General features: G+C 42.9%; 8 protein-coding genes across 8 annotated transcripts; 3 read left to right on the plus strand and 5 right to left on the minus strand.

The window, feature by feature from the left end:
• Window positions 1–244: 244 nt before the first annotated feature.
• Window positions 245–2105, minus strand: EAE98_003004 (uncharacterized protein). Its single transcript, XM_038950624.1, has 4 exons — window positions 1771–2105; window positions 1409–1677; window positions 849–1341; window positions 245–762 (listed from the first exon to the last, which is right to left on the minus strand). Exons 1-4 carry the CDS (start codon window positions 1816–1818, stop codon window positions 451–453), a joined length of 1122 nt encoding a protein of 373 aa, XP_038813153.1. The 5' UTR covers window positions 1819–2105; the 3' UTR covers window positions 245–450.
• Window positions 2106–2895: 790 nt separating this feature from the next.
• On the minus strand, window positions 2896–4257 carry EAE98_003005 (uncharacterized protein; the record flags this gene model as incomplete). The annotated part of the gene is made up of 4 exons (XM_038950625.1): window positions 2896–3222; window positions 3273–3491; window positions 3548–3839; window positions 4019–4257. The coding sequence occupies 4 exons, from the start codon at window positions 4255–4257 to the stop codon at window positions 2896–2898; spliced, it is 1077 nt and encodes a 358-aa protein (XP_038813154.1).
• A 1803-nt stretch (window positions 4258–6060) lies between these two features.
• On the plus strand, window positions 6061–9378 carry EAE98_003006 (uncharacterized protein). The gene is made up of 4 exons (XM_038950626.1): window positions 6061–6647; window positions 6702–6877; window positions 6965–7063; window positions 7204–9378. Exons 1-4 carry the CDS (start codon window positions 6489–6491, stop codon window positions 9023–9025), a joined length of 2256 nt encoding a protein of 751 aa, XP_038813155.1. The 5' UTR covers window positions 6061–6488; the 3' UTR covers window positions 9026–9378.
• Window positions 9379–9606: 228 nt separating this feature from the next.
• Window positions 9607–13099, minus strand: EAE98_003007 (uncharacterized protein; the record flags this gene model as incomplete). The annotated part of the gene is made up of 5 exons (XM_038950627.1): window positions 9607–11119; window positions 11189–11476; window positions 11547–12784; window positions 12844–12975; window positions 13037–13099. 5 exons carry the CDS (start codon window positions 13097–13099, stop codon window positions 9607–9609), a joined length of 3234 nt encoding a protein of 1077 aa, XP_038813156.1.
• Window positions 13100–13691: 592 nt separating this feature from the next.
• EAE98_003008 (uncharacterized protein) lies at window positions 13692–14425 on the plus strand (the record flags this gene model as incomplete). The annotated part of the gene is made up of 3 exons (XM_038950628.1): window positions 13692–13949; window positions 14061–14148; window positions 14208–14425. 3 exons carry the CDS (start codon window positions 13692–13694, stop codon window positions 14423–14425), a joined length of 564 nt encoding a protein of 187 aa, XP_038813157.1.
• Window positions 14426–14905: 480 nt separating this feature from the next.
• Window positions 14906–15865, minus strand: EAE98_003009 (uncharacterized protein; the record flags this gene model as incomplete). Its single annotated transcript, XM_038950629.1, has 1 exon — window positions 14906–15865. The coding sequence occupies one exon, from the start codon at window positions 15863–15865 to the stop codon at window positions 14906–14908; it is 960 nt and encodes a 319-aa protein (XP_038813158.1).
• A 700-nt stretch (window positions 15866–16565) lies between these two features.
• On the plus strand, window positions 16566–17398 carry EAE98_003010 (uncharacterized protein; the record flags this gene model as incomplete). The annotated part of the gene is made up of 2 exons (XM_038950630.1): window positions 16566–16698; window positions 16749–17398. The coding sequence occupies 2 exons, from the start codon at window positions 16566–16568 to the stop codon at window positions 17396–17398; spliced, it is 783 nt and encodes a 260-aa protein (XP_038813159.1).
• Window positions 17399–18352: 954 nt separating this feature from the next.
• EAE98_003011 (uncharacterized protein) lies at window positions 18353–18970 on the minus strand (the record flags this gene model as incomplete). The annotated part of the gene is made up of 1 exon (XM_038950631.1): window positions 18353–18970. One exon carries the CDS (start codon window positions 18968–18970, stop codon window positions 18353–18355), a length of 618 nt encoding a protein of 205 aa, XP_038813160.1.
• Between the last annotated feature and the right edge of the window lie 633 nt (window positions 18971–19603).

Genomic DNA, 19603 nt, shown 5'->3' on the forward strand with positions numbered 1-19603 from the left:
CTTGAAATTGAGGAGACGATATGAATGGTGTCGTAATAGCTTGAGACAACAGCAGGCTATTGACATATCCATGTTTCCAGAATGGCAAATCGTTGGTCCAGAAATCCTCAACAAATTCACCCAACGAGACAAATACCAATCTTCTTGAATTACAAAAAACAGAACACTTGTCCAATCCTCAGCTCCAATGATCTCGAAAGCGCAACAACAATGTGCAACAATAAACTTTTAGAATAAAAATATAACCTACATTACTACATCTCAGTCGATTTCTGAACGAGACGCAGCTAAATGCCATTAAAACGTGAAATCTTAAATTCTTTCTCGCATGTCTCGCTAAAACTTCCCCTTCGACCATATGGTCTATATGTATATACATTCACCTAACCGTAATTCTTTATCCACATATCCCTATTGTCTCTTCAAACAAGTTCCCTTTCAAGTCCCCATCTACCACTTTTCCCAATCATCATCTTTCTTTGCCCCGACGCCACTTCCATTTCCACCTCCACCATTCCTCTTGACAGCCGCAGTTCCAATTGATGCACTTGGTGCATGTTGTCTCTTGGTCCCAGCATCAGCGAAACTATCCCAGAAATCCTTCTTGCTCTCATCAATAGGTACATTCCTAGAAGGACCACCTCCACTACCTTCGACAAAACGATTGAATCCATCTGCGGCGCTTTTGGCTCCAGTTTGCGCATTTCGGGCAACTTGAGCGGCGGTAAGTTGTGCTTGTTTGGCTACATCGGATTCGGCGATCTGAGAAGAAAAGTTATCAGTTGATGTTCATTATGCGGACATGAGAAAGCCACAATCTGTATGTGGTTTCAGGGAGATGAGTTTACCTTCGCAGCAGTAGGTTGTATATATCCTTCATTGACAGTCTTTGCCGTCTTTCCCACAGTAGTTGTGAACCATCCAAAGCCCTTCGTAAGTGCCGCGACAGGATCTCTCTGTAAATCTTCAAGACCTGGTAGTTTTGGATTATTATCTTCTCTCTCAATTGGTTGACTTCCAAAACCTCCATATTTGCCTCCTTGTGAAGGTGGTAAATCCTCGGATCGATTCGCATTCGCAGCTCCAAGTCCAGCAAAATATCTATCGTCAACCTTCACTTTACCATTAGAAGGACTCGCGTTTCTTGTTCCAAGAGGAGTTTGTGACTGGGAGTTGCTAGAACTATGGTTGGAGAAAGATGTGGCAGCAGTTGTAGATTTTGAAGCAGGAGCTTTTGGTACGGGGACGTATTCGCGTTTCTCGACTTTGGCAGTGAGTCGTTCTTTGTATTCCTCTCCAACTTCGCCAGAATATCGCTCAGCAATCGTTGCATCATCCCAACTGTAAATGCGTCAGTTATGTGCCACTGCCCACCGCAATAATTGTGTCGCAACTAAAGTCCACTTACGTGATACCACTCATGACGTTTCTATCATCCTGGTCGAAGAATTCCCTCCAAGTCTTATTTCCTCCTTCTCTCATTCGCTCGATTTCTTGCGCCTTGAAAGCATCCATTGTGATACTTCTTACAAAACTAATGTGGACTCCCAGTCCGCGGTGAACTCCAGCGCAAGATAGACAGATGAAAACGCCGAATTTTGGGGAAGCCCATTGAGGAGAAGGTGCGCCACAGTCGATACATCGGTCGTTTCCATTCGTTTTGGAGATATCAAGGAGCTGAGTTCAAGATACGTTTAGTATGAGTTCTGTTAGAAACGAGACAATGGATGTCTGCGCTGAAGGATGGGCGCCCCATAGAGAGGAGATTACCTTTGACCTTGTCTCCGGGTCAACCTCCCACATGGCCTTTGAAGTCATTTCTGCTATTGGCGTTGGATCAATTGCTAACTGTGTGTTTCCTGTCCCTCTAATCTCTCCAAGTCCCGTTGTCGATAAAACTGCCTGCTCAGGTTTCTTTGCGCTCCAAGTCTCAATTGCTCAATGACGTATTTTCAGATATTGATTGTCTTGCGCGAGTGTCGAGAATTCAGTGAAAGTAATTAAATTATCGATTGATATGTACGATTATGAATAGTTATAGATGTTTATCGTCGAATGTAGATCGCTTGTAGTCTTGAAGTGGTGGGGCTTTACAAAGGGGAATTGAGGTTCTAAATTTGGGAGTGTTCGCGCAATGGAGGTCAAACCACGCTAAATGAGATCTAGACCAATCAATATCCAAGCTTCAATACCTGCCTGGGTATCGTGATTGTAAGGATTGGGATTGGGTTTTGAGAAAAAAGGGGCAACCGATTTATGGGTACGATAGGTACTCAACGATTCGAATGGGGAAGCAGGTCTCGTTCAGAAATTGAGAGACAGTGGGTTATCAAAGTTTTGGCTGGAAGCACAGTAGGTCACGTCATCAATTTTTATGTCACTTGGAAAAGATATCATTCTGCTGGTAAAATCGTTCACGTTATTATCATTGATCTGATAATGATAGGGTTGTCATCAATCATTAATCAATAATTTTTCCATGCCCACCCATCCCATATGGAAGCACGTCAGAAAAAAATCTAGTGTACACCCACAGAATGCCAGCAAAATTGTAATAAGACATAGTTTTTGAAAAAGAGTCATGAAGAACTATGAACCCATACTCGGAAATGAAAAAGTTAAGTCTGTCGGAAAGAAAGAGCGTAGAGGCCCAAAGATCTATTTAGACGCCATTAACAAATCCACCGAGTTAGTATTCATATGTCCACCTAAAAGAAAATCGTCAAAAAGATGATCGATCCATTGAGTAAATCAAAGGAGCAAATCCATCCTTTCCTATGAGAGCTTCCACAACGCGTCGACAATGGTCCAAAAGCAACGCATAGCAATGCATTAGTCTATCATCTGCAGGTCTGTAGAAGTCTCCTCTCATTCACATCATACAACGTTTCCTGCTTAGGCAGAAACGGTTTCAGCACCGGCTGGTGGGGCAGCGGCAGTCTCGGCGCTGGCATCAGCAGAGCCAGCGTTGACATCATCATCGGTCTTGTCTGGGCTGTCGATAGCGACCTTGACGGCGATCTCACGTCCTTCGATTTCCTTTCCGTTCATCTCAGCAACGGCCTTTTGTTGTTGTTCCTCGCTAGATAAAGTAACGAAGCCGAAGCCACGACCCTTGCGGGGTTCACCTCGGGCTTGGAGCTTCTTAACCATGAAACGGGGGATTGGGCGAAGGGCGATCTTGGCAGAAGTTGGCTCATAGACGGCAAAAAGTTCCTTGAGCTACAATATTGTTAGCAAATTCATACGATAGAGGCTGTTTTTGAACATACCTTGTCCTCGTGGAGATCGTATGGAAGGTTAGCAACCATGACCTTGTTCTTGGATGGAATTCCATCAGCTGGTGGACCACGCTCGCGACGCTCACGGGGTGGGCGAGTAGTTTGTGGCTTAGCCTCCTTGGACTCAGTAGTGGCTTGGTTGGTAGTTTCGGTCAAAGGAAGAACCTCAGTGGTAGCAGGTGCCTCGGTAGCGCCCTCTTCAGTGCGGGACTGTAGTTATATCAGCAAACTGTTCTCCTGGGAAATGTAACTTTCAAAAAACTTACAGCGTTGTTGCGGCGTCCTCCACGTCCACGGGCACGACCACGTCCACGGCCAGATTGTCTGCGGCGTCCACCTTCACCGCCAGATTGACCCTCTCCTCCGCTTGCAGCAGTCTCAGTCTTATCGTTTGTCTCTGGCTTGCGAGCAAGTTGAACAGAAACCTTGCGATCCAAGATCTCCTTTCCAGAGAGCTCAGAGATAGCACGCTCGGCCTCAGTTGGGGTTGAAAGGTCGACGAAAGCATATCCGACTGGACGCTCGGTACGTGGGTTCTTTGGGATAGAGGTGGATTCACTGTGTCATAGTATTAGCTCGTGTAGTAAAAATGGTACAAATTAAACATATTCGGAAAGTGCAGAGATACTCGCAGCTTCCCAAAATCTGCTGATTTCAGGTGGCATACGAATTTTGATAGAAAAATGAAGGCGACGTTGAAGATGACGTGTGAAAGTGGATGTCGAGGCAATACTTACATTAAGTATCCCTTGAAAAAGGCTTGCAACTCCCCCTCGGTGGTCGCATATGCGAGGTTACCGATGTAAAGTCTTCTTCCCTCTGCAGCACTGGCCAAAACAGCTTCCTTGTCGGTAGTAGTGTTGGCAGCCTTCTCACCAGTGGTGGTCTCGGCGGGCTTGTCAGAGATGGATGTGTTGCCAAGAGCGGCAGTAACGTCGGTGACGGCGTCAGAAACTTTCTCCACGATGCTAGACATGATGATAATTGATTTGATGGTATGTGGTAGTTAAGACTGAGTAGAAGCTTGAATTGAATTGAAAATTGATCGACGTTTGCTGGGAGTGTGTTTTAATACTCTCTGAACAAATTGGGGGAGTTGGAAAAGGGTAGCTAGGTGCCCTAGTGGTCTGGTTTTGGGGAAGTTGGTTGAGGATTTGTTGTGATTGACACTTGATGGAATTCTTGAAGTTGAGGTGTTCAAAAGGAAAGGGAGAAAGGAGTCGGGATTGCGCAGTGGGCAGAATATATCAAATTCCAATGGAATCGCTGGGGCAGCCGCATCTTAGCGAGTGGCACTTACCGTAATTGGATTAAAGCCAGTGGCTGAACAGGGCTGGGAATGGGGATTCTATTCGATTAGAGAATTTTGAGATTAGACAGAGGGTTCGACGCAAAGCAGAAATCCACCGTGAGCAGGAGGAAGGTCGTGATTAATTGGCTGAGGGAAGGGAAGAATCATTGATAAGGTGGCAGGCAATTGGGAAGTGGCCGTGGGCAGGTGGCACGGGTGGTACGGTGAGAAGGAGATTTGATATTGAATGAACATGGGGAAATGGTGAGATAGGAGGTAAAGAGGAATGAATGGAGTTATTCTCTTTGGGATTACTAGGATATATTTGTGTGTGTATTCTATATTCTATATTCCATCTTCTACATTCTACATTCTACTCATCGTTGGGTTGACATGATCGCCAGAGGTATAGCGAGATAGGAGATACCTAGGTAAGGAGGAATCATGGCGTAAAACCATTAGAGATTGAAATGTATTGATTGTACTTTCTACCGGGACCCCATGATAAGTAAGTACTGTACTGTATTGTCTCTACATGTAGCTCGGGATTCAACCACAAAGATACAACCCCCATAGCAAGCGAATCTACAAAGCCATCATACGGTGTGAGATTCGATGCTGTTCTCGAATGCCACATAACATGGGGAAATGGCGAAAAAGACAAGGTAAGGAAGGTAAGGAGTCATATCATAAAAGGGGAAGGATCAATGACTTGGCGATTGGGCGGTTGTTTACTTGTCTACCTGTATATGGTCAAGAGTATTATTTGGGGAAGGCCGTATGGATCAATAGAATTTCCCGTCAATGAATGCTGTCACTGAATGCTTGAAATTTTGTCATGTGATGTGAGTGCCAGACGGGTCAATATCAATTGATGATAATAATACTCGTACTGTCAGAGTACAAGAATATCAAGAAAACGTCAAGAAAATGTCAAGAAATCGTTAGGGCACTCTTTGATAGATTTGATAGATGATTCACACCTACGATAAATATGTCATATTTCTTCTTATGACATCAAAATAGGTTCTAGAACCACTTAAATACTCGAGTAATAAAGTATGTAGATCGATCCATTGCTACGGAGTACATATATCAATATCTCCTCTATGTATCTATCAATAATCAAAATACATCATCAATATTCACCAATATATAATCAAATATAAATACCCATTCAATTTGTATAATTCTGATTAATAAAGTGTCTTTTATTATTATCTTATTTATATACTCTTGCCTATTATACCTAGGTATCTAGATATCTCAATAGTATCTGAAATCATTCATTCCATATACCGTATCAGTATCTTCATCCCCCGTCTTCCCATCACTAAATTTCCATGTTCCCACTCTTTGTATGTAGTGTTGTCATTATGTACTCATAATCATAAGTATGCCTGCATTGCAGCTTGCTAGTTGGAAACAACGTTTTTCTTCTATAGCTTTCTGTTGCTAACCGTTCTTTGTCTTGTCTTGTTCTGTATGCATGAAGCCATGGACCGTTAGGTTTTTGAAGGGAAAACCAGTCATTTACCTCGCAATCACAATACAAAGACTTTGTTTCCTTCTCGAAGACTGCAAGACAGGTTGTACGATAATCACTTGATACCACACACAACCACAAACCACAGAATATCATACTACATGGATTCACCTTTTCAAAACTTACCCAGCCCTCTTGTTAATAATTGTTCATGCTGTAAGCAGTATGGCCCGGGGGTGAATGAAATGGGAATTCGAAACAGTCAACTGACCAATGTCTCGTGACTTATTACATGCAACACTTCTTTGATAGTGGTGATCAAAAATTATTTTTCTTATCAACGGGTTGACGATGGATTTGATATCATATCGAGTCATTCATCGATACTTGCCATTGCCACAAACAATCATCAATCAGTTAAGTGTACCAAATGTCTGATATACTCAATGGCCAGCGGCATGATAGGAGCGCACTCATCCTTTATGGAACGGAAACTGGAAACTCTCAAGATGTGGCCGAAGAATTGGGACGCATTACAGAAAGACTTCATTTCATGACAAGGGTATGTGAGATGGATGATGTTGACGTTGTATGTAATTTCTATCCCAAATCTAACCAGATTATACTTATTTGAATATATCAGAGAGAATTATCAAAGTACACTTTTGTTATATTCACATTGTCAACTACAGGACAAGGGGAATTTCCAAAGAATGCAAGGAAATTTTGGAGTAGTCTGTTGAGAAAGCGTTTGCCTCCCAATTGTTTGAGTCACGTGAACTTCACCACTTTTGGTCTTGGTGATAGTTCTTATGCAAAGTAGGTACAAACGGGGATGGTAGCCATGTAGAGGGAAAGGGAGGAAGAAAGGCATTTGCTAAATAAATGATACTAACAACTTTTTAGATTTAATTTTGCATCTCGTAAATTACATAAAAGATTGGAACAGCTGGGTGGGAATGAAATATATCCTAGAGGTGAAGCAGACGAACAACACGATGAAGGGTAAGTGAACTTCTATTTCTCTGAGGAAATCTTGTCCTTCTATTTGAATTGGAAACTCTTTGCCTATACACTTCATAGTGGAAGTTGCTTTATATCTTTCATCCCAAACTCTGCACCTGCCTAACTTCTAACGTAAACAGTGTTGATGGAACTTTCCTCTCTTGGTATATTGATCTTAGGAAGAAACTCCTAGAATCATATCCATTGCCAGATGGCTTGGATCCAATTCCTGATGATGTCCTTCTACCTCCAAAATACTGGCTAGAATTGGCAACCGGATCTTCTACCGATATTGGGAAATCAAGTTCATCGCTTGAAAATACAGATGACAATGGTCAAACAAAATTTGATTCATTAAATAGCAAGCTTGCTCCTTCCAACGATTTGGAGGCTTCCAACTTACCTAAAAACTCTACTGATCCGGATACACTTGGAGAAGCCGATATTCAAGCTCACCAATCTTCCGTCCCAAACACAGCGACAATGGCAGATAAATTTGGCCTGGAATCTGGGATAAGATTTGATAATGGTTTCGACGCACCAGGACCACCATCGAATCGGTTGACCGATTTTCATAGAGAGCAAACAGAAGATGACAATGTATTACCTCCGCCCGCACTTCTACAAGGATTTAAAAAGCATCGTTCGCCACTTATTGTCACTATGGAAGCCAACAAGCGCGTCACTCCTCCAGACCACTGGCAGGATGTTCGCGAGATCACCTTTAAGCTTAGAGGCAGAGATTTCATGTTGTATCCTGGGGATACTGTATCAATCTATCCCAAAAACTTTCCTGGAGATGTTCAGACCCTCATTGATTTGATGGGATGGAACGATGTTGCGGATCTGAAGTTACACTTTAAACCAAAATCACCAGATTGGTTCGGCGCGAAAAACTTGATAATGGCCCCAGATGGTCTCAATAAGATTGGTGACGAACAAACACTCAGAGAGTTACTGATTCATAGTCTTGATTTTCAGGCCATTCCCAAACGTCGTTTCTTCGAGCTTATGGCCGGTTATACAAATGATCCGATACACAAAGAACGCCTCCTTGAGTTTCGAGATCCTCTCTATACCGATGAACTTTATGATTACACCACTCGTCCTCGTCGTAGCATTCTCGAATGTCTTCAGGATTTCCCAAGCGTCAAGCTTCCTTGGAAACATGCCATTACCATTTTCCCTGTGATCCGAGGTCGCGAATTCAGTATCTGTTCCGGCGGCGACTTTCACAAACCCAGCGTAGTCCTAGATAAACATTCCCGAAATTCTAAAGAATTGAACAATTACGGAAATTTCGATGATCCTAGACCCTTCAAAGATTATCAATTCCAAATTCTCGTCGCCATTGTCAAATACCGCACCGTTCTTCAGAAGGTTCGCAATGGTCTCTGTTCCCGTTATCTAGCCACTCTTCCCAAGGGAACAAATCTCACGATCCATTACAATGCGAACCCTTCCTTCTATAAAGTACCCCCGCTTGTGCCAAACCTTCCCCTCATCTTAGTCGGTGCAGGTACGGGAATCGCACCTCTACGCTCATTGATTTTACAACGCTTGAAACAAATTAAAGACACACCGGAGGGCAGAGTCCAGTTTGGAAAAGTCCATCTTATATATGGTGGACGCAATCGCAACGCGGATTACTTCTTTGCTAATGAATGGGAATCGGCCCAAGTAAAAGATCATGTACATACAAGTCCGGTTTTCTCACGAGATGAAAAACAGAAAGTTTACGTACAAGATGAGATTAGAGCACAAGGAAAGGAAATTGCAGAATTGCTCACGAGGCAAAAGGCAATGATTTATGTTTGTGGTAGCTCGGGTGGTATGCCCAAGGGTGTGAGATGTGCTTTCTTGAGCGTCTTGCAAATTCATGCGGGAATGAGTATGGAGGAAGCGGAGGCTTTTATCGCGAATCTGGAGAGGTTGAAGAGATATATACAAGAGACGTGGTAGAGTATCTTGCAAGTGGAAGATGGAAAGTAGACAGTGCTGCATGGATTGACGGGTTGGGTTGTAATTATTGCAGAATACATCAAGTGCTGCGGAGATTCTATCCCTATACCAGACGCATGGATTGACGGTTGCTAGAATGAATGGCTTGGGCTTGTGGGAAGTCATGTATCACTTTCGGGATCCTTCATTGTGATTGTTCGGGCGATACTATAGATTGTATTGTACGATTGCGAGAAAATATATCACTCACTACCTTGATCCATGGAGCTTGATGATCAACCACCTAAAATTCTGGATACTGGATAACGATCCATCATTTCCTCCTCCTCCTCTTCTACATATACCTAGATACATGTAACAATGTCACATCACCACCCGATCCATAAAGCTATACATCCCCGCCCCATAACTACGACAAATCGACAGTGTAAATCCATAGTGTAAATTCATAGTGTAAATTCATAGTGTAAATTCATAGTGTAAATTCATAGTGTAAATTCATAGTGTAAATTCACAGTGTAAATTCACAGTGTAAATTCAAAGTGTAAATTCACAGTATAGTATAGTATAGCAGTAAGAAGTTACACCATAATCCCAATATTAACTACTATCCCCTCTCTTTCACTTTCACTCTCACTTTGACTGTTATTTTTACTTTCATCATCTCCATCTGCATCTGCATCTGCATCTGCATCTTCCTTGTTGTTAAATATAGATATATCCCCATGTTCTCTCTGATTTTGTAGACTCGTACTCGTAGTCGTAGTCGTACTCGAGGGATCGATGGCGGAATTGGAATTTGGATTGGTATTGGAATTGGAAGGAGAAGGAGAAGTAGAAGAAGAAGGAGAAGGAGAAGTAGATCGCATATTCAAAATAGATGGTAGATCGATCGAAACCATGTATCCGCGCGCGTGAGGTAGATAGTTGATTTTTGTGTGGTGGGGGAGGAGAGGTGTGAGGGTTTGTGGGGATGGGGATGGGGATGGGGATGAGGATGAGGATGAGGATGAGAGGTGGGAAATGTGGAGGGAGGTGAGGTGTGGGGTGGATGGTGGAGAGGAGGAGGAAGAGGATGGAGAGGAGATGTATAGAGCTAGGATTCCGGTGCCTTTTAGGTGGATGTGGAGATGGAGATTGAGATTGAGGTTTTGGTGGGGTGGTGGTGAGGAGGAGGGTAGGTTTGAGTTTGAGTTTGAGGTTGAGGTTGAGGTTGAGGTTGGAGGAGAGAGAGGAGATGTAGAAAAGGAAAATGAAAAGGAACTCTTGAGAATTGCAGCCGCGCCGACGAATTTGTTGAGGAGACCGAGGATGGCGAGGGTGATTGGTGGGCTGGTGGGGGGTTGGGGATTTTGTTGTGGGGGGTTGAAGGTGGAATTGGAATTGGAATTGGCGTTAGAATTGGGATTGATAAGGGAAGATTGAGATAGAGCGAGAGGAGGAGGAATAGTATGTAAAGGACACGCGGTGAGGATTTCCCATCCGGATTCGGGTAATGTGATTAAACATTTACTCGCGTTTGTTCCGCGGGAATGTAGGGATAGCAGAGGAGAGAGATTGTTGTTGGAGGAACTGTGCAGGATGTATTGTTTTTCTTTTTCTTCTGTTTCTGTTTCTGTTTCTGGATCTTCATCGGTGGTGTTTTTCTTCTTGGGGAAAGAAGAATGCGAGAGAGGAAAAAAATCCTCAAGTCCGATGATCTCGGTGACGGAACTGGATGAGAAAGTATTGAATAATCCGAGGACTTTGATGTTGGTTTTGAGGGTTGAGGTGCGCAGTTTTAATATGCGATGGGCGTGGGAACTGGGGTATACGGATGTGGATTTTGCGGGGTGGGTGCGTAGGATGAGGGGGGGAGATAGTGGGGAGGATGGTGATTGGAAAGGGGTGCAGGAAAGCCGGGAGATAATAGAGGTGTCGTGATGAGAGGGTGTATCGGTTATGGATAGGAGACCGCCGGAGAGAGAGCGTGCGGCGGCGTGGTATGTGGAGTAGTGGGGGATTTGGGAGGAGGTTTGGAACATATCCCAATCTGGGATGATGTTTTCGAGATGCGTGGTTAGGTGTGAGGTGTGTGAGTTGGTGTGGATGTGCCTATAGTGTTTAGTCAGTATTCGTCTGGGATGGTAAACTCAAAGAAAGTTAAGGAGAGAGAAAATATACCAAGCATGAGTAGCGGGATCGTTGGGCCAGAAATCATCGGAGTTGCGCATGGCTATTTTCTTTGCGGGATGGGTTGATGAGGAGAGTAATATTTGAGGAGAAAAAATATTGGTTGGATATTGGGACATGCATGATATTACTCTGTCTTCGAAATGAGAAAGTAGTGATGCGTGGATTGCATCTTGATAGGCTGGTATTAATTCTCTTCTGTCTTCAGCGTTTCTCAGATCGTCTAGTAATCCTTGAGTGTCTAGTTTGACGGCATTTATACCACAGCTGACGAGAAATCTATAGAAGCTTTAGCAATTTGGCAGGGCGAAAGGGGAAATCATGATAAATAGTAGGAAACAACACGTACGAATAAAAGTCGTCATAGAATCTTCTCACATCGCAAGCATCTACAACCCACATTCCGCTACGCCGCGAATTATTGATTTCTACCCATCGCAACTTATACTTCCTTCCGATCTCACTTTCAGGCTCAATACCTCCCCAATAACCAAAGATGCCGTGCCAAACTCCAATGTTTCTGACCCATGGATAGGATTGTCTAATCCGTAGTGAGAGATTGGCAAGACCTTCTGGGAAGGATGCCGATGAAGCTTCGAATCTTGACCAACGATGTTGATTTGGGAAAGTTTCGGACCCGAACGGCGTTATGGATTGCCATCCATCGTCGATGATAATTGTAGATGGGTAGATTGATGATTTTCCCAGATCGTCAAGTGTGCCAAAGAGAGTAGTAGATGTCAAGGTAGGACCTAGAGAATTCCATGTACAATATACTAGCTCGTCGTGGAAACTTTTCTCGTCGTTAGGATCTAGAGATTTTGTGACCCTTCCACTCGTAATAGGCTCTGTGTTCAAGCTTTCCCGAACAACCCTTTTTGCATGGCTCATTGCAGCTGTGATACCCTCCTCTACAGTTTTTCCTACGGCACAGATAACAATTCCGTCTCTTGCCTCTTCATTCTTATTCTTTCCTATAAAAGTAATACTCCCATTCTCACCAGATGTCAGCGTCGTTACAACACCATTCATACTTAACGCAAGCATCACAAAGTTCATTCCATCACTTCTTAGAAAAGATACCAAAATCGCTTTTGGTTCCGCATCTTCGGTATAGAATTGACAATCATCTTCGCCCAACTCAAATTTGGATCCGCCATGACGGGGTACTAGCCAGAAATTCATTCGTTTGACGAGTGCAAAATATTGAACTATATCCCTTGGGAACCCAATGGTAGTTCGTTGAACACTTGGTTCGGTAGCTGAAGTGACAGAAGCAGGTATCGGGCACGTCAAAGTCCATACGGGTGAATCAGATGCTTCATGCTGTCCATGATACTTGACATGAATATCAGCTGATAAATTGGAGATATATCCCTTGATAGAAGACAACTGTGAAGTAGCTGGTGATTTCTGGAAAATGATCTCTGCATCACCAACAGGATTGGGATCATCATTCACCCACCTCCAGGATGACTCTCCGGTTCTTCTGTACTTGATGGTATAACAAATATGTTGTTCATTTAATGATTTCTGTCGCAGAGTGTTCGAAAAAACCAAAACTGAGGTCTCAGGGTCTGCAGCAAGCTTTGCTTTTTTGTCAGTTGCATTCAAAATCACAAGGCTAGACAATCAGATATCCTTACTATTGGTATATTATCATCACTTCGGGTGAGATCAAGCTGATTCCAGCTCATACCCTTCGAGCCATACCATAGTGCTACTTCCCAGTTGGTTTCTTCATCGTTATGCGGAAACAACGCAACTGTGATGTTAACCTACGCATATGTCAGTTGAACAGTTTGCCTCTGAAACAGGAATTACATCATGTGATCTTACCTGATTCTCAGCGATAACTGTGGTTTGCCCCAGAAGCGGATAGGAAATAACTTGAGCACTCATTTTTCCTGATAATATTAATATGGCAATTACTTTCCGAACCTGAGTTTTGTTAAAGACCTGAGGAATTGGTGGTGCATGTGCTCAAGATTAAGTTACCCGCCACAGCAACCTATGTAACCCCACAACCGTGCGCCCCCTGACAATCTATAAATTAGCGATGTGGGCCTCCAGGGCTTGTGTTTAACGGGGTTGTGGCGGACATCGTCACCACTTCAAGAGTGTAACCGCTCTGTTGTCTTGAAGGGATCAGTTTCCAAGAAAAGCAAGAATCAATTCATCACCAGCCGGTGTAAAGATTGGGTTTGGAAATCTATCCAAGACCTTTGGCTCTAGGATTGCAAGTGTGGATGCCTTCGGAAGTACACTTCTAAATTTTAGGTTAATTTATTCGAGAATGAAGAATCCTTTTCGAGTCTGGGGAGGAGGATTGCAATATGGCTACAGGCTACAGCCATGCATAGGACAAATAAAGGGCTCAGTGGTTCCACTCAATATCTAAATTGTTATCGGACAAGATATTTCAAAGGTCATTTCAAAGGTCTCTTGAATTTTCCTAGAGCAGTGTCTTCAGAAATCGCTTTCAACAATCAACATGGGTACCAATTCACTCAAAATTTTGTTGGCACTTTTGCTCACAGCAGCATCCATGGCATCAGCTCATGCTATACCAGCCATAGATCCCAATGTTGATACGCCTACCAAAGCTCACGAGCTTATCGCCCGTGCTGCTCCTTCAGAGACCTTTCTAACAAATACCGCTGTTGCTACCAGTGCTGAAGCTTATACGAATTGCTGTCAGTTCAAAGAAATTGGAGATAACAGTCTACAGCTCACTTTGAATCTAGCAGGTGTAAGCACATGCATACATTCGTTCCCCTGCTCAATATAACGTTTGCGTCAAAGATATCAAATTCTCTATGCGACCAACTTTTACATATCTTAAAGCTTACATACCGAATAGTGGGGAAACAGAAACCATCAAAAGAATCACACAATATCCGACGACAAGAACTGCGCTCTTGAACTGCGTGATGGAATATCCACCTTCAGTAAGAAACTTTCCCCATTTCTTCTCGTAACTGCCTTGCTGAATCATGGGGTCATCTAGGCGAAAGGAATGAAACAGTGGATGATTGGATGTGTGTTCCCTCTTACGGTGCTCTCAGAGACACCTTTGTGACTTTTAATTTTTCCAGTCTGGATCCTAGTCCTGTGCTTTTGGCTCTGAACAGAGTAGATCCAGGGCCTGAAGAGTGGATATGCATTATGCCGGTGAAGAGTCAAGAAGATTCCTGGATTTGTAAACCGCAACAGTTGAATATCTGATTTTTATTTTTTTTGTTCAAGAAATCAGATGTCGCTACTACCTTGGTTACGTTGCGGGGGCTAGATCTGAAGAGAAAGGGCGTGTCGGAGAAGGCAGAAATGTGCAACATCAACGAGAATGCTTCAAATATGATTCATTAGAAGCAAAAATAGAAGGGAACCATGTATTTCTGATCACTTCATATTCTAGTATTGTTGTAATTTAGGCGGTAAATAAAGATAACTTTGGTTTTGTTATGTTCTTTATATTCTTTTTGGAATGAAACTTATTGAATTCTGACATTTGCATTATGAAAATAGGAAAAGGCATTGCCTGCATTTTTTCTGAGCCAAGGTCTTTCTCCTATGATTACCTATAGTGATCATATAAAGCATTTTATTTTAGATTAAAGCTAAATTGAGTTTTGGCAACTATTTGAGATTGAGCAGTCTCTTTGCATGGTCGTCAATCTTCCCTAGCACGAATCCCTCTTCCTATAGTTACAAACCAATCATTGCGTTCCAGTCACAGAATATGTCATATATGTCCTGGTCGGGCCAATCTCGACAGCCCTTCCCAACGGTATAGTCTCTCCAGTGGTATATCCATCTGCTCTTCCGCACATGATTGTATCTGTCCCTTAAGATTAATTCTTTTGCTTCAAGGAACCAAGCTCGAGGTTCCATTTGGCGAGGATTTGGTAGAGCAAGTCTTGGTACACCTCGCAATCTTCGGTACGACCTAGTAAGTCGTAGAACACGGGTATCACCATACAGAGGTAAATGGAGAAAGTGGTCTCTATATCTATGTTGGAGAGCCAGCTTTGCCTTGCAATTCTCATTGGTGGGATTGTAGACAGATATCGAAAGGTATCTTGGAAAGAAGAATGTATAAGGGTACCTCCCAATATCTAACCAAGTTTTCCGATAATGACAGAGTCCCTGCCAGTTTTCGATCAAGTCGGCCAAATGCTTTCCATGACGAGGATACCACTGCTTACGGATAATTTGAAGGGGTGCGTCTTGATACCAACTTCTAACTGTGCTATACATTGGAGTGAAAGTCGTTTTGTCGGAAAACTGACAACAGCCCAATGGATTGCAAAAGGCTACGGATAGATCTTGATTGCACTTTTGATCAACATATAAAGCTAGGCTGAAGGGTTTCGGGTGATAAATCTTGCAAGAAGTATAGAAGCGGCGACAAGTAAGCCCTAAACAAGCAATCATACATGGACTGAGTTCGTCGAATATGTTCATGAGAATATCGTGCGGAAGATCATTGATGGTAACTTGGCGAGTCTTTGTCTCGATCGCGTCATCTACACAATGGTCGGGGCTAGGCACACCATCCTGGCGCTCAACGATGGGCTGGATACCAAGAGTTTGAGTGTCTGTAGAGGCAGACTCTGGGATTAATTCGCCGTCGTTGACTTGGTCTAGATTTTCAGGTGACTCCATGATCTCGGAATTCAAAATTACTTTTCGGCAAAGAACTTTTTGGCTTCGTTCAGTTTCGGTCGTCTTCAGTATTCTTTGGTCCTTTGGATGCTGATATTCCATGTGGTACAAGCTTTGATGATATTTAGTTGTGCTTTTGGGAGTTCGATGGATTTCAGGAACTCTTCGTGTGATATATATAATGTTATCACCGATGAGGTGGATTGTTCTTTAACTAACAGGAGATATCTTGATTTCCCTACACGGAGTGCACATTACGTAATGAAGACCTGTACGGTACTGATATCTGACTATTGGCAACGTAGCAAGATAGTTTTCGAATTCGCGCTAGTTTGAGTGAATTCGATTACTCGGTTTTCTTCGCGGGATAGCTAGTACGGCCATTCCATTCACTCCGAAAGTTGTTTTATATTCACTAGAGTGCGGATGGGAAGAACAGTATAGCCAAAGGCAGTCAGTCATACGGCAGTGATTATTCTGGTACTGGCACGTCAGTTTGCCGGACGGTAAAGTCGCTGTTACGGTGCAGGGTTGTGGATTATAAATGTCAACTTCGTCTCATGGACTCTCACACACACACACACACTCAATAAGTTATTCCTACCAAATTATCATCTTCCACAAACAGATCTTCAAATAAATTACCTTCGACAATATCTTTCTCGATATATCACATCGAGATATCTCCTATATCGCCAATATGAGAAGCTTTGAGGGTTATGGCGAAGACACCGCAAAATATCTGCAATATGAACCAGCCAATGAGGAAGATGGAACTCAACTCCTTGATATGAAATCTGATCTTAAAGAAAGTTCTTCAGCGCAGAGAGCTAGTAAGTTTTGTGAAATAGTTATTTCTGATTGTACTAATCAGTTCTTTTAGGTCTCGCATCCTTTCGAAATGAGGACCTACCTTGCATCATCAACAAAATGCCCGCCGAGATAATCATAACGATTGTGCGCGAGCTTACGCCTTGTATGCGTGTCTGTCTCGGAGTTACGTGTAAATTTATGTACCAGTACTTCAAATACGTCAACCCGAAGCTAGTCGACTTATCTGAGAAAGCGGGCTCTGGATTTCAGAATAAGCCTCTCCATATGCTTCTCAATACTTGGATCGGCCCCCAGTATCGCCACGGAGTTTTTATACCCCATCATTTTCTTCTTAAATCCGTGTATGGTCAGTCGTATAAACTACCAGCTGGTGAGAAGGAATTTGATTTGGCGAAGAGATATATCGATCATCTTGAATCCATCAAGCAAGATAAAACAGGGAGCATCTATCCATTTGTACTGCCAAACCCATGCAACAAAGGGGACAGTTGGAATGAAGAAGCTCTCGAAGTCATGAGGGAAGATCTGAAATCACGCATTCATGATGTCAATCCATGGTTCCATTGTTGGTTTCACTTTCATGTGTTTTGCTCCGGTAAACATGGGTATTATGAACATCTGCTTGAATGGCGAAGGGCATGGATCCCAGAAATGGTTTGGTCAAATTATTCTGAGTGGAGGGAAATGATAGGGTTTTGAGAACTTTTTTACTTCATAGGATGTATCTGATAGTATGGTCTTGTCTCTGTGATATCCAAGATGAAATTTTAGTACCACAATAAATCAGTTTTTGACTCTAGCAAATACAGAGTAAATCATTCACATTTTTGAGAATGCAAAGAAAAGTAATTAGTGAGTCTCAAATGTCAAGAAAATTTTGGAAGAATTCCAGAACAATTCTGCTTTGATGGGAAATTCGATATGGCATATCAGAACCATAACTACAAACGTAATTAACAACGAGCACAGCTCTTGATCTTATTGCCAGTTCGAGGGAACTTGTCTCCTTTCATATATCACTCAATAATCAGTATACCCTCAGAGATAGGCAATGAATGTTGCTCATCATATAGTTTAGCTTCCTGAGATAAACAGCGCTAATAGACGCCTAGTAACCGATTTGTACATCCTATGCCCTTCACTTGAAAGATTAAATAAAAACATTTTGGACAAGAGTGAGATCCTGGGGATCTATTGAGATAAATGATGAAAGAGATGCTGTGGGTTGTATTAGAGCAAATATATCTGGTTGGGAGAATGAATCAAAACAATGATGTGATCAATTTCAGTTGAGATTCAGTACAAATTATCCAATGTCGATTCACAGTCTGCAACGATTAAAGTTAAAGACTCCTATTGAGGTCAGGTGTACACACTGCAAGAATAAGGTCAATCAAAAAGCCAGCTTAGTTTTCATTGGATATTAATACAGCCTGGTATCCAAGATCTCAGAACATGCATGCGTTCAACATCAGGTAGGATCAGAATATTAAATCCAAAGATGATGTGCCGGTATGCAAAATGCCAGGCTCAAATTCAATAACCTCTCTTATTAAACTCCCATTCCAGTTTCCATGCCCTGATTCGAAAATCCCATACATAAACCATCATACAATTATCCGATCGTGAACTCAATTAAATGTTGCAATGCAACTAGAAGAAACCAAAGACAACAGCCATTCCACCAAGCATAAGACTTCCAACACTCCAAGATGCTCCATTCATCGATAAAGCATCAGCAGCAGAGCTCGATGCAGAGGCGCTCGCGCTTGAACTTGCACCTGTCGCAGCTCCACTCTTGCTGGAACTTTTGGTGGCTCCAGGTACTTCAGTGACGGCGGTAGCGGTAGATGTGCCGGCGCTGGAGATAGAAGCAGTTGCGGTAGAAATGATTGTGGAGTTAGAGTAAACGCCTGGCTTGCCGGAGACAATGGAACTGGACACGGAACCGGATGAGTATACTGATCCAGATGGTTTGTAGGAGGAGATGAAGTTTATGGAGTAGGAGGTGAAGGAGGATTCATACGCTGACAAAGTACTGCTTTCCGGGACGGAGGTAACAGAGGTTATTGGGACCAGAGCAGACAATGATGTGCTGGTAGCATCCACACTGGCAGTGGTCGAGCTAATGCTGATATCTTCGCTGTCTCCGGTTTGGAGAATGGTAGGAGAAGCATAGGTGATTGTAGCTGCAGAACCACCAGCAGCTAGAACTGATGCGGAGTTGGCCAAGGCCAAGGTAACGGCGAAAGCGACAGTTGAGGAACGCATAATGAAATTGAGATTATTTTTGGATAGGAAATCTAGACGCTGGAAAGATTGTATGTTTGAAGAATGAAGAATGAGGAGGGAACGACTGGTGATGGCATGATGAACTTATAAGTAACCCTTTATCAATGTAACCAACACACAGCCGCAATCTAATACCTAGCCACTTTTCGTGTTACATGTACGAATCCTACAGCCAACGACTAACATTTGACCCCAGCCCTACTACGCCCACCCATGGTAGTGGCTAGCTTAAGGCTGTCAATATTCACTAGATTATTACTCCGTATGTGGCATGATTGATCGAAAACGATCGTGATTGGGGAGATCAGTACGAAAGGAACTTTCCTCATTATTCGTATCATAGGAAGCAAAAATTTCAGTTGAAGCAAGAAATTACGGGATGCTCTTGTTTGTTTGGGGATATTTATGGGCCTAGATGGAATCTCAACCCTGTAAGTCGTCATTTAGTGGAGTTCATCCCCAGTCAGTGTAGGGTTTCACGACCCCCTGAGCTTACGACCCTGAGAATAACTTGACGGGGGGGCTTGGCATCTGATCTATTTTAGCAAACAGAAGAAGGCTGCGTATTACTGGTACGTACAAGTTGAACTCGTATTGTGAAAATTCTTTCAG

This window comes from Botrytis deweyae (genome assembly GCF_014898535.1).
Source record: "Botrytis deweyae strain B1 chromosome Unknown BDEW_005, whole genome shotgun sequence".
In the NCBI taxonomy this organism is placed as follows: domain Eukaryota; kingdom Fungi; phylum Ascomycota; class Leotiomycetes; order Helotiales; family Sclerotiniaceae; genus Botrytis; species Botrytis deweyae.

Excerpts from the sequence above, each read along its gene's own strand:
- EAE98_003004 (XM_038950624.1), bottom strand. The coding sequence starts at position 1,818 with ATGACTTCAAAGGCCATGTGGGAGGTTGACCCGGAGACAAGGTCAAAG. Across the intron at positions 1,678-1,770 it reads ACCCGGAGACAAGGTCAAAG|CTCCTTGATATCTCCAAAAC; the intron begins GTAATCTCCTCT and ends TCTTGAACTCAG. Across the intron at positions 763-848 it reads TACAACCTACTGCTGCGAAG|ATCGCCGAATCCGATGTAGC; the intron begins GTAAACTCATCT and ends TTTTCTTCTCAG.
- EAE98_003006 (XM_038950626.1), top strand. The coding sequence starts at position 6,489 with ATGTCTGATATACTCAATGGCCAGCGGCATGATAGGAGCGCACTCATC. Across the intron at positions 6,648-6,701 it reads AGATGGATGATGTTGACGTT|AGAGAATTATCAAAGTACAC; the intron begins GTATGTAATTTC and ends TGAATATATCAG. Across the intron at positions 7,064-7,203 it reads GACGAACAACACGATGAAGG|TGTTGATGGAACTTTCCTCT; the intron begins GTAAGTGAACTT and ends TAACGTAAACAG.